At 36.5% G+C, this 13214-nt stretch overlaps 1 protein-coding gene across 3 annotated transcripts in view; it reads right to left on the bottom strand.

The window, feature by feature from the left end:
* Positions 1-612: 612 nt before the first annotated feature.
* Positions 613-13214, bottom strand: part of PLEKHG1 (pleckstrin homology and RhoGEF domain containing G1) — a 103707-nt gene continuing 91105 nt past the window's right edge. For all 3 annotated transcript variants that reach the window (XM_044671675.1, XM_044671676.1, XM_044671677.1), the window contains 2 exons: positions 10537-12210; positions 613-1703 (listed from right to left, as the gene is read on the bottom strand). In XM_044671675.1, coding sequence (XP_044527610.1) covers positions 613-1703; positions 10537-12210 — 2765 coding nt within the window. The remainder of the gene's footprint in view (positions 1704-10536; positions 12211-13214) is intronic.

Raw genomic sequence — 13214 nt, 5'->3', positions numbered from 1 at the left:
CAGAAACCAAAAAATAGACAACACATTCACTACCCCTTTAAAAGGCTATTCCAATAGAAGGTTTTGCCAAACACTGAGAAAAGCAGGAGTGATAATAACTTATAGCAGGTGTCAAACTGTCCCAGGTATCCTTTAGATAGTAGTATTATCCCTGGACTTAACTTTTAACCTAAAACACTTAAAAAAATTTTTTAATGGTGTTTGCTATGCTGCTTGTGATAACAACTGCCATCCAATTATATTAATATGGTTGCATGGAAGTACTAGATTTTTAAAAATCTGAACAGTACTGTCAAGATATGGAAAAAAGACCAGACTATTAAAAAAGACCAAACTCTGAGATGAAAGCAGAAAATAAGAAGAATAAGCTATGGATGTTCAAGTAAAATTGACTTAGGAGAAATCAATCTTCATCAGAAAATATGCCATTAGATGTTTATATCTGCTACTAGTACAGTCTTGTCTGTTTCAAACTTTTCAACATAATGTGCCATATCTTATATATCTACAGTTTCCATATTGCTGTGTGAACTCTACATTGAAATATGTTATTAGTATTTGTAGTACATGTGTGTTGTAAAAAGACAGTACAGACAGAAACTATTAAGTACATTAGGCAAAACTGCTTGAGCTAAGACACTGAAACTTTTCCCTTAGAGCCTGGACAATGTTCTGCTGATTGGGTGAGGAGTCACTCCACAGGTATTCATTTAGTTTGTCAGAGTCACCATATGTTAAGTAAGGTGAAAGACCAAGTTTGCTGTTTACTGGTTTTGTAGAAGAAGCACAAGGGCTGCTTAAAGAATAAGAGGTGATATTGCTATGGTGATCATCAGAGAGATCAGTATCCCTAATCTTTGGATCAGATTTCTGGGGATGATTCTGAGCTGTCTCTAGGTCTGATTCATCCTCTTCTGATTTTATCTCTACGTAATCATCTTCATCTCCTTCTACCTCTTTGAAATTGGAAAAATAGTTCTGTGTGGCTATCTGGGCATTTGATGGTAAATTTTTATTCACTACTAGAACCTTCTGAGAATCTTGGAGAGTCACATCAGAGCATTTTTCAGAACCTTGATGATCTGGAACAGCAGTACCCAGTAACAAATCCTGTTGACTATTACACCTTGAGCTTCTTTGTGAAGAGAGCTGTTTCTTTCCCATTTCATTTGGGTAGTTGATAGAGTCCACCAATTTGTTTAACACAATTGAAGAAGCCGACTGGGACCAGGTGTATGACTGGGATTTATAACTGGTTCCTTTTCTGCCTAAAGAATTATAAGCGTTGATGTGACGTAAATTTTCTTTATTAGGCTGGCTTATTACGACACTCCTTCTTTGTACAGGACCTTGCAGAGGGGTAGATGTTTGAAGCAAAGGCACAGAATAAACTGTGGGCAGCTGCCGTGGAGTACTTTTTGCATTCATCTCTGAATGAGAATACCTTGCCTTGGTATCTTCATGAGGCCAGGCACAGAAATCTGCTAATTCTCCATTACTGTATGTGGAGTGCAAAAGCCAGTCTTCCGTTTGAGCGCTTTCATCATCAAACTGAGAATGGGAAAGAGACATAGACGGTGGTGATGAAGCACGGAGGATTGGTGACCCTCCCGGACTGGCCCAGCCATCCTTCTTTGTTTTAAGGGGTGTCCCTCTGAATACAATCTGATCATAGAGTTGGGAATATTCAGCAATCCTAGCACCTACAAGATATAAATATTTAGACAAAATTAAACATTCATGGGATAATTTCAATAGTCACCAAAGATAAAAATCAATAGTATTTCATATAAGCATTAAATATAGTATTCAGGTTAAGGTTGAGGATAAGGAAATATTAAGCAGATGTCAATATGAAATAAACTATTTCTTCTTCCAATTCTAGGAAATTATTCCTTACAAAGGTCATTTTTAATTTTATAATTCTTGAGTATCTGATACCAGGGACATATCTGCAGGTATCCATCATTGTCAATATAAATTCCTAATTATTCTCACAAGTTGAAAAGGTGAAAGCATGCTGAAATAAGATACCACGAAATAAGAATGTATGTAAACTCTGACCAATAAAAAATGAGGTACTTATTAAAACAGAAATCACAACAACTTGTAACCCAAGGTCTACCTTTAGTTAGTTATTATTTTTGACAGCTGTTGAACAATGTGATCCAGAGAAGCCTACTCCCTACAACTGTTTCTGCACACAGGCAGCTAGTTGCACAGCAGAAAGAACATCTGATCTAGGAAGACCTAGACCTGTATTCCTTTCCTGCCTCATATACTTAGCTATATGACTATGGGCAAGCCACTTAACCTTTGTCTGCCTCAGTTCCCTTATCTGAAAAATAGGGATAGTAATGGCATCTACAACCCAGAGTTGTTGTGAAGACTGAATAAGAGAGTATTTTTAAAGTGGTTTGCAAACATTAAAATGCTATATAAATGCGAGTTATTATTATTACTCAATTTTTATTTTGAAACCTGTTCCAAACAATTTTCTACCACTTAAGAAGTTCCCTGCTTTGTTGCCTATATAATAATGTATCTTGGACTCTCATGGCTTGGGGTCATTCAAGAAATAGGTAATTTACTTTCATCTATTCAACATCACTCTTACATATTTCAGGCAACTAAAGGATTTAGTTCCCAATTGTAAAAAGTAAACCATCCTTGTACCAAATCAGTTGTTATTGTTCAGTTTTAAAAAATATTATTATTCATTTGGATACCAAGTATTGTTTTTGATGAAGTGCTACAATTCCTTCCAAGGAACTTTTGCTCCAATTCCAAGTGCAATGATTTCTAAATAGATTAAACATGTGTATGGAGACAGCTATCAAAGTAAATGTAGGAATGGAAGTCTAAAGAGTCTTCAGAGACTAAGTTAATGTGTAGTTCCATCTGTCTATAGCTGAAGCAACTGAAGCTTAGAATTGGTGAAAGTGGGTTGTTCATACTTAAATTCATACTTAAAGAGGACCAAAATGACATCACTATGTCAGAGTCAATATATAGTGTGTCCATCTATTGATCAGACCAATACAAACTGGGAAGGCTCTACTACAAGTTGGGCACAAATAGTTGGTATGATCATTTGGGATGGAGATGTTTCTAATCTTCACATCTTGCATATTTCTTTTGATTATTGAAAATACCATTCTCCTGGAGAACCAAGGAGGACATACGAATCATATGCTTCTCTGTCTTTTTGTTTTGCTCCTAGAAACACTGGATACAGTTGTTTGTTATCCTTTTATGCCCTTTATATACCTGAAGACATATTCCCTTTCCTCTGGTTTAGCTTTGACTTTAGTGGATACATTTCCCAATCCTTTCTTTTTCTAGCCCAAATTTCATGCTAAGACTGAGATTTCGAGTCTAAGTAGCCTTTGTTAAAAGAAAAAAAAAACAACTTGTCATTTTTATTCCCTGAAAGACAAAAACAAAAGTGTAGATTTATCAGTTCACTTAAGAGACAAAAAACAAACAGCTGCCCCAAAGTCCATATTATTCAACCTGAAAGTGATAGTATTTCACCAACATGGTAAAACTGAACCTAGGGAAACTAAATCTAGTCATTTACCAAAATACCAATTGATATTTGGTCAGACCTTACTCATTCTGATCTAGACAAAGGTGGTATAAGTTGGGTTTTTAGAAAGACATTGCATAGTACACTGGCTTTTTTACTTTCAAAAACCATTTGAGTAAGTCCAATAAGATTATACTTTCAAAGGAAAAACAGGCAGTAAGGACATGTTAAAAAAGTTTCTTTTGAACAGTACCACTATGAAAATATAACTATAAATACTTGCAAGAACAGTTGATACTAGATTATCAAACATAAAGGGAAGAAAGCCTGAATTGTGAGTAATAGCAAAACTCATTATATTTGGAACTAGAGTGCATTATTAGGTATACTGCACATGTGTAATATACCCTCCTATTGCTAATGGTTCATCAATTCTGCTCTAATTCTAATCTGTATTCATGGGGCAAATGTCCAGATTGAAGAAATCACAACATAAGTTAAAAAGCAATATATTGCTAACAAAAATTCATTTAAAAATTACTCAAAGTGAAATAAAGTTTAAAAAAATGCTTGCTTAAAGGAAGAAGTATTATACTGTTAACAAAAATTATTGTTTCTATTAAAATTTTAAAAGCAGAGAAATGTATAACATAACAAGATGGAAAGGACAGTGGAGTGAGTCAGCAGCTCTGGATTCAGTTTTTGTGAATTCATACAAGTCATTTTCTCTGTCTGGGCTTGTTTCCTTGTGTGTAAATTGAGAAGTTGGGATTCTTGACATCAAAGATCCCTTCCAGCACATTCTATGACTTCCATGTTGTTTTTGTGAAAGTGACCAAAGGATTCATCCCATTAATTAGTAATTCTGGTAACATACAAGGAGGTCAGGCTATGGGCATATCATCTCTGTAGCACTCAGTTAGCTTGTATAGAAAATGAAGAGGGTGGACTCAATGACCTCTCAGATGACATTCCACCTCTTATTTTTGATAGTGTTGTTAGTTCTCTTTAGCCTTTTTGAAACATTACTTATAAACTAAGATAATCCTCATAGCATTTTATGACTATTTGATAGTTTACTTATTTTACTTTTCATTTTACCAAATCCTCAGGTATTACTGATCTTTAGTCTATTGTTTCTTTCTCTTAAGCTCTTCTTGGTTTAGATATCAGCATCATATTTGTGTCATAAGAGATATTTGTCCAGGTAAATAGGATTTACTTTACTTATTGGATCAAAATGTAGACCATATAATTTTCACCATCTTGTCCAGAATGGTTAAACATTTTTTTTTAAAACCCTTATCTTCTTTCTTAGTATCAATTCTAAGACAGAAGAATGGCAAGAGTTAAGCATTTGTGATTAAGCGACTTGCCCAGGGTCACAGAGCAAGGAAGTGTTTGAGGCCAGATTAAACTTCTCATGTTGTTCATATCTTAGTAACTCCCTAATAATTTATTAGAAATATTCTTTTATGATAACAAAAAAGATTTCATCTTGGGAAATTCCCAGGGTTCAGCAATAATTCTGCCTTGGACACTGAAAGAATTATAGATCTAGATCTGGAAGGGACTTCAGAGGCCAGTAGTCCAATATCCTCATTTTAAAGACATGGAAACTGAGGCCCAGGGAGGCTAAAGCAATTTGCCTAAGGTTGAACAGGTTGCATTTGAAACCCAGGCCCTCGGGTTCTATAGACAGCAACATTTCTCTAAAAGATTTGTTTGAATTCCCTGATGTTGACCTCAAAAATGAAGATCATGTAGTTCAAATGACTATTTTTACTATATGAACTCTGTTGTGGCTACATCCATGAATTTGTGCAAATTTCCTTGAATTTATGTTTTCAGTTTGTGGCACCTCTTAAGATAAAGTAGTATTTCCATTTAATTGTTCCCTCCCCCCAAAAAAAAACAAAAACAAAAACCCAAACTATCTTTTTCTGGCTGTGATGGAAAACTTCCAGTGCTAGTATCATGAAACCCTGGATCTAGGATTTCTCTAGGAATCAGAGTCTACCGCTAATTAGCTATGTGGTTTTTAATCAAATTATTTATCCTTTCTTTCTCAGTGGTCTTATGCTAAGAATGAGGGAATTGGACTAAATGATCTGAAGCTTCTTCTAGCTGTAATAATCTATGAATTTGTGTTTTTATTAGTCTTTTCTCTCTAACTAGATGATAAGCTTCTTCATTGAACCCTTCCTTCTTATACAGGGTGTCCCAAAAGTCTTATGGAGTTTAAAGCTTTATTAGTTGAGACTTCTGAAATAACCTACATTTCTATCTCTCACACAGTTTGGCTTGGAGACAGGACAACCTGAGTTAAAATCCTCCCTCAGGCACTTATTTGCTAAGTGGTGTTGGGAAAATCATTTAACTTCCCTATTAGTTTAATTTCCTTATTTGTAAAATAGGATAATAATAGTATCCACTTCACAAGATTGAAGTGAGAATTAAATGAGATATTTGTAAAGCCCTTTGTTAGCTTTATAACTGGTGTTGAAGAAACACACTTACTGACTACTCAGACATTTTTTTAGGAGGGACAAAATATGCTGCCCCTTTTGTAAGGTCAATATTAAAGCTAATTTGAATTCCCTTAGTATATATCATTTTAAAGAAACCTTTACTTTCTTTCTTAGAACTGATACTAAGTATTGGTTCCAAGGCAGAAGAATAACAAGAGTGAGGCAACTGGGGTTAAGTGACTTATCCAGGGTCACAGAGCTGGGAAATGTCTGAGACCAGATGAGAACCCAAGACCCCTCATTTCCAAATCTGGTTCTCTATTCACTGAGACACCTAGCTACCCTAGTATATATCACTTGATAGCAATAAAAATCCTAGAAACATACTGCATGGAAGACCACAGGGAAGTCAACTGGTGGTAAAAAAAAAGAACCCACAGATAAAGTATTAGAGATGTAAGCTATATATTTGCATAAAGTCTCTTTTAGCTCTAAAATTCCAAGATAACCCAGAATTGTTTTTATATACAATTTTGAGTTTTGGAATAAAGTGCCAGACCAAGTAGAAAAAATAGTCCAAGAATTTTGTTTCCCAACTAGATTTGATGAGAAAATATAAAGAAGACCATTTTCACCCAACATGAGAGGCAGATTATAGGAAGACAGAGAGACATCTTGGAAAGATGGCCAAAATATCTCCTTTACATAAAGCTAGGATATTAATATGTGAATGAGGGTTTTTCCTACTTCTAAGAGTTCTGATACTTTATCAATTTAGATATAATGAAGAATTAATATATATAGATAAACATAGACCAGATATACATTATAGCTAAAATAATGGGAATAATGTCCAAGTTATTAAATTTTCTCTTTGCTGATAAGAATTCTAAAAGAATTTTATGTCACCCTTGCTAAAACAGGCATAAAGAGAGGGGGTAAGATGACTGAAGCAAGGCATTAGACTCAACATTTTTTATGTCTAACTAAATTTAGAAAGATAACCAGGATAAAGTTTGGTTTTCCACAATGAGAAGAATCCTTCAACTTGCATAGGGTTTTTTCCCCCCCCCATGTGAGTTGTAACTCAAAGGCATCGTTTGCCTTAGAGGATCTCAGAAAGCTAACCGAGAAAGTAACTGAGGCTGCCAGCATGCTACAAATATGTTTAAAAATATGGGAGTGAATGGACCTGCTCGGGTGACTTTTAGGCGAAAACCTGACCCAGGCCCTATAGACCCAGGCTAGGCATTCAATAAAGATGTTCGAGAGTTTCAGCCGGGGGATAGCGTGCTCCTCCTTCTGCACAACAACGAGAGCAAGCTCCGGGCAAAGTGGCAAGCCCCATACGAAGTAGTCTGGAGAATCGGTCCAGTCGATTACGAGTTCCTGTGCCCAGATAAACAAGAAAGAGAAAAGGATTCATCATGTCAACTTGTTGAAACCCTAGTGGGCACAGGAAGCTCTCTTGATTCACCCAGACGGAAGAAGCGAGGATTTAGGTCGTCAGGTCCAAGAGATGGCAGGCCCTAAGGACGTGCCCATATCAGGCAGCAATGGAAAACACAGAACTCTCAGGAAGATTCTGGAGATGTCTTCTCTTTGTTGGGGAGAACGTCGGTAGTGGCCCACCATGTCAAAATGGACCCGGACACAAATCTGGCAAAAAGATCCTACCAGATCCCCAAAGAAGATACCAAGAGGAAAGAGAAATACTTAATATTAAAAGGGGTAGAGGAGAAATTCACAAGTGGCCATTATGGTGCTAATGGTTTATTTTCTTAATCTTGGGAAAAAAACGCAAGCTTCAGGAGAGACCTCACATTTTTAGTAGGTATTACCTACTCAAAGAGACAGGCCCAGGATTTTACCACCTTTTAGTCAATCAAGTTCTATTGTTAAATACCATTAATATGAGATTAAAGGAGAACATTATCTTCTCTGTCATTCTGGGATGCTCAAGTAAAATATAACTCTCAGGCACCAGCCCAGAGTTAAAGGCTATATTACCATGGCGCAGATCTCTTTTGAGTCACCATTTATTACCTAGACTTGTGGGGAAGAACTCAGTTATTTTCTCTGTATTTAAATAAATTATTTTCTATTACTGCTAGATTTGGAAAAGAGAAATCAGATTTAACTACGTTGATTCATCTGGCAAAGAAGCCTCTAAGAAATTATCCAGTTTCTAAAGTCAAAGGTTCAGAGGTAATACCTAAGGTATCTATGATAATTAATCTATCTATCTTCCTTCCTTCCTTCCTTCCTTCCTTCCTTCCTTCCTTCCTTCCTTCCTTCCTTCCTTCCTTCCTTCCTTCCTTCCTTCCTTTCCTCCCTCCCTCCCTTCCTTCCTTCCTTCTTCCTTTTTCTATTCTTTTTTAAAAAACCCTTTATCTTCTATTTCAGTATTGCTTCTAAGACAGAAGAATAGCAAGGGCTAGTCAATTGGGGTTAAGTGACTTGCCCAGGATCATAAAGTGTGTCTGAGGCCAAATTTGAACCAAGGTTCTTCTAACTTTAGGCCTGGTGCTCCATACACTGTGCCACCTAGATGCCTCGACAAGTAATTTCTTTTAAAAATTATACCACCTTTCACAAATATTGCACTTGGCAAGTCACAAAGTCTTTCTATACATCCTGTCTCATTTGAGCCTCAAAACATCCTTTAAGACAGGTAGATGAGTTATTAATATTATTAATGTTCCTAATTTATAGAAGCTGAACTGAGGTTCAGAATAGTTAAGTGACTTGCCAAAGGCCACACACAAGCAACAGAGTTGGAACTTAAAACCATGTATTCTGTTTTGTACTCTAATTCTATCTTCTATTCTGTCATGCTGTTTTTTTAGGAATCTCAAAGAAAGTGATTCAGTAACATTCCTCAGTTATATCTTGCTCCAGAGTTCTTACAATCTTAACTTCCAAGGAAATTCTTTCTTGTGTCTGAAAGTAAAAATCTAGCAGGCATCTGACTAGAGCTTACTCCTTTCAAAAAGCTGATAGAATTATTCAGAAACTCCCATTTTCATCTCCCTTAATCCCTCTCAAAGAGACAAACAGAAATGAATCTCCAAGGAGGAATATTGATGGGACCAACATGATCAAATCTTCTAGGTCACTAAGAAACAGGCTTTTGTTTTGGAAGCTTGTCTTTAATATATTAAATTAGCCACTAAAGATGAAAACTGACATTTTTTTGACTTGGGATCATGACAATCCTATCTTAGAAATCCTCTGGTATTGAAAAATGCCTTAATGCCTTATATCAAAAGATATCCTGCCACTAAAATATGGTCTGAAGAGTTACTGTGAAATTTTGACCTTAAAAACCCTTTTCATTTTAATGAAAAGATAAGTAATTCTTTAATAAGAAAATTACTTATATCCCTGGCACCAATTTTGCCAAAAAAAAAAAAAAGATACCTAGTATTCCCTAGTATTCTAGTTCAGGTTCATTTCAAGTCATAAGAGGTCTTCTGAAAAAGTCTTATTAAAGACACTTAAAAATGTTTTATTGATGTTTTTGGCTTTTTATCCTTTATATCACAGACGTGCCCACCCACTTCTCCATGTGACAAAGAGAAACAACTAAACAAAAAATCCATTATGGAAGTCTTATCTGCCAATATATAACATATTATCCTGGTTGTAATCCATTTCACTGCTATGAGGGAGGAGACAAGGAGAATTTTATTTTCTTGACAGTATAGATGAGGGAGGAAAAAGATAGGAAGCTGTTTAACAAGAGAATCATTCAAGTCGCTGGCACCAGCTTTGCCCAAAAAAGCATGTGATAGGGTGTGGAAGAGTAGAGAACCAGTTCAGTTGGATTATTTAAAAAAAATTAAACATTAACTAAAACATATGAGGAATGAGAAGACTATTGAAACACTTCTGAGCAGAACAATTGGAAAGATCTGAGAAAAGATGCTTATTTTTATTTTTAGTCTTTATTAGGATAACTAAGCCTTTTGGTTTGAGATATACTCCCCCCACTATACTCCTTCCTCTCCTAAGTCTCCAAAGCTCCTCTCGGTTATAAGAATCCTCTAGACAAATTGATACACAAAGAAAAGACTAAGGAATCAAATCCTAAATTTCTTTCTTTCTTTGTCTTTCTCATACTTCATTTAGAGAGGAAATTTCTACTGATAAGAAACATTCCAAAGAAGTTGTCCCTAGGTTTCTTTAAATTTTTCTTGCTACGACAATCATATTACTGAGTTACACTTTCAATGACAAATTCTTAAATCATTGGATACAGAGAGAGAGACGATAATCTCATCAGTGTAAATCTTGCTATTATTTGAAGTCTTCTCTGATGAGTAAGTGGTTTATGGAGATAGGTAGAAACTATAGGTCTCTAGCAATTGGGCATCTTTGCCTATGAAGTTAAAATGCTTAACAATAGGAGAACATGATCACAGGTGCGTCATTTTTTTTAAGGTTATGTAGATTCCTGTTTGAAATTTAAATTAATTTAAACATACATCTTTCCTTCAAAAAAAATAAAAGGAAATATTTTCAACATACCAATAGCAGGACCTCCTTGCTTCTTCTCCTCCAATATGGCAGCAAGATCTTTATGTCTTGATTTATGAGGCTGACTGGCTGTTTGTTCTCCCTCTGGACCTTTCACTTTCAAAAGCTGATTAGCCTTCTTGATTTTCTGACTGTATTGTCTTGCCATCAGAAAAACTCTGCTTTTGGTTTTATCTGTACTGTTCACTCTTGGGTCAGTACTCTCAGGGTCTGTGTGGGATAAACTACTATTAATCGATTCACAAGGGCTCACTATAGAAGGCATTTCACTGGCCAGAGAAAGTCTATTAAGATTCATTAATGAGTTTTCTTTGTAAAGCAAGTCTTCTTCAAAAGGGAGATTGGTCCTGCTTAACCTCATAGCTTTATTTTTTACAGGCTTAAGAAAAGCAGGGTTTTCTGGTAGGGAGAGGGTAGAAATTGCATAGTTTATATCTTTACTGAGTTCAGGTGTGCTTCCAGCATGTAATCTTTCTTGGACATCATCTTTACTAACAGGAAATGCAGCAAGGAGGCGGTCCCTGGTTTTATCTTCGTTTTTCTTGATGTAGTTTTCCAAGTCATTCCAAATTTCATCTACTTCTTCTGACAGTTTATCAGCTACAGACTTGTGAGACAGTGAATCAGAGTTAGAAGAACTATACAGCAAACTTAAATAATCATTCTCCACAGGAGCTTGACGGTAAGGTGTTTCATCTTCGCTGAACTGGAGGCTCTCTTCGGAAACAAATGGTCTCAAACTATCACAGCAGGCAAAGTCAGTTTCCAGTCCTAAAAAGCTGCTCCGCTTTGCACATTTTAGGTAGTTGCATTTAAAATTCAGTAATGGTGGATCTGGGAGCTGTATAGTGTCATATATATTTTCCTCCGCAATGCTGAGCTCATTTGAGCTTAAGTTGGAGGGATCTCTACTAGATAAGGTTCCATCTCTTTTTTCAGGCATGGTGAGATTATCTTGACCTTCTTGCTTCTGGGGGAAGATTAATAAGTTTGGGCTGCTTTGATGGTGTATGCCTTGAAAAGAGTCCATGTTTGATCTCTGGGGAATATATTCAGGTGCGTCCCTTTTGGCAAAACCCATCCGTTTTAAATCTTCGTAACTAATATTATCATAGACATGGTCTACATCTTGAAGGGCCAGCTCTGGATCAAAGTAAGCCTTCCCATCACTTTCTGTTCTAGAACCTCTCTCTACCTCTCTCCGTGAAGAGTGTTGAATATCGTCACTGTCTCTATTTCGTGCCTCTGGTACACAAATATTGCTTTCACCAGCACTGCTGGCCCTCCGGACAATCCTGTGACCAGAACTGGTGATCCCGGGGTCTCTGGATTGCATCTGTCCCAAATGCCAACTACAGGGTCGACTGGAACCATTACTCTCCTCACAAAGCCTGGTGGAATGCAAATCAGATGAAGATAATGATGGCACAAACATTTGGTAATCATCTTCATCGTCCTCATTCTCTTGAGGTGAGCGTCTACTGGGAAATAGAGCTTGCCTGATCTGGTGGTCAGTCCAGATGTTTCTCACACCAGCACCACCACCTCCCAGGACATTCAAAAGGACTGGATTATTTTGCTGAGAGGTCCTCTGTGTTGGAGGATTTCCAGCCGATGTTGAACGTGGAAGGTCTGTAATTAGTGATGGAGATGCTTCTTCATCATCTTTGGAAATCTGGAAAAATGATTGAAATTCATCAGCTGAATGAAAGTAACCAGGGACAAACAAAATGCAATTAAAATGTTATTTATACTCTGTCTTCTTAATGGATTGTAAATTCATTGAGTTCTGGGACTAGCTTATATTTCTTTGTACTTTGAGAGCACCCTGAATGTCTTGCAAGTAATAGGTACTGACAATTGCTTTTAGTTTAATTGAAAACATTGTATTTGGCCTATAAAGCATCAAAATTCAATTAAGCCTCATGTCACTCAGATCCTTCAAATGTTTCAAACGTGTGGTGGTTAAATATTAACAAGACACAGGGAAAGTGAGTATGTGGGCATGAAAGGATTTCATACTTATGTTCTAATAAGGATTTGTATGGAAGTTGAAATTTAATTCTTACTGAAGTCCCATAGTATTTGCAGAGAAACTTGGTACAAGCCCCAGTAACTACTCTATGTGTGGCTCCTTAAACATCTTCTAGGGCCAATGTCATTAGGAGCTTCTGGAATGGCAAAGCACACCTTTGTTGGGAGACAGGGCAATCCACAGTCAACCTAATGAAACTTTTAAGAGAAATTTTAAAATATCATGGATATTTAGCTTTTTAGTAGACTAGAAATCCTTACAAAAATTAGGCTATGATTATTTTTTTTTCCAATTTTAAACCCTTAACTTCTGTGTATTGACTTATAGGGTGGAAGAGTGGTAAGGGTAGGCAATGGGGGTCAAGTGACTTGCCCAGGGTCACACAGCTGGGAAGTGTCTGAGGCCGGATTTGAAGCTAGGACCTCCTGTCTCTAGGCCTGGCTCTCAATCCACTGAGTTACCCAGCTGCCCCCTAGGCTATGATTATTAAAGAAAACAATATGGTCTTTTGTTATCAAGATGCTTTCCTTCATGGAATTTGATGTGTATTATAGCTATTCAAAATGATTCATTTAGGAAATTACTTTCTGGTAGTAAATCAGGTACTTTAACATGGAGTTAATTGTTCTGAAAG

The sequence above is a fragment of the Gracilinanus agilis genome, chromosome 4 (assembly GCF_016433145.1).
Source record: "Gracilinanus agilis isolate LMUSP501 chromosome 4, AgileGrace, whole genome shotgun sequence".
NCBI lineage: Eukaryota > Metazoa > Chordata > Mammalia > Didelphimorphia > Didelphidae > Gracilinanus > Gracilinanus agilis.
Note: the sequence above shows the minus strand (reverse complement) of the source record. Positions and strands in the feature narration are given on the sequence as shown.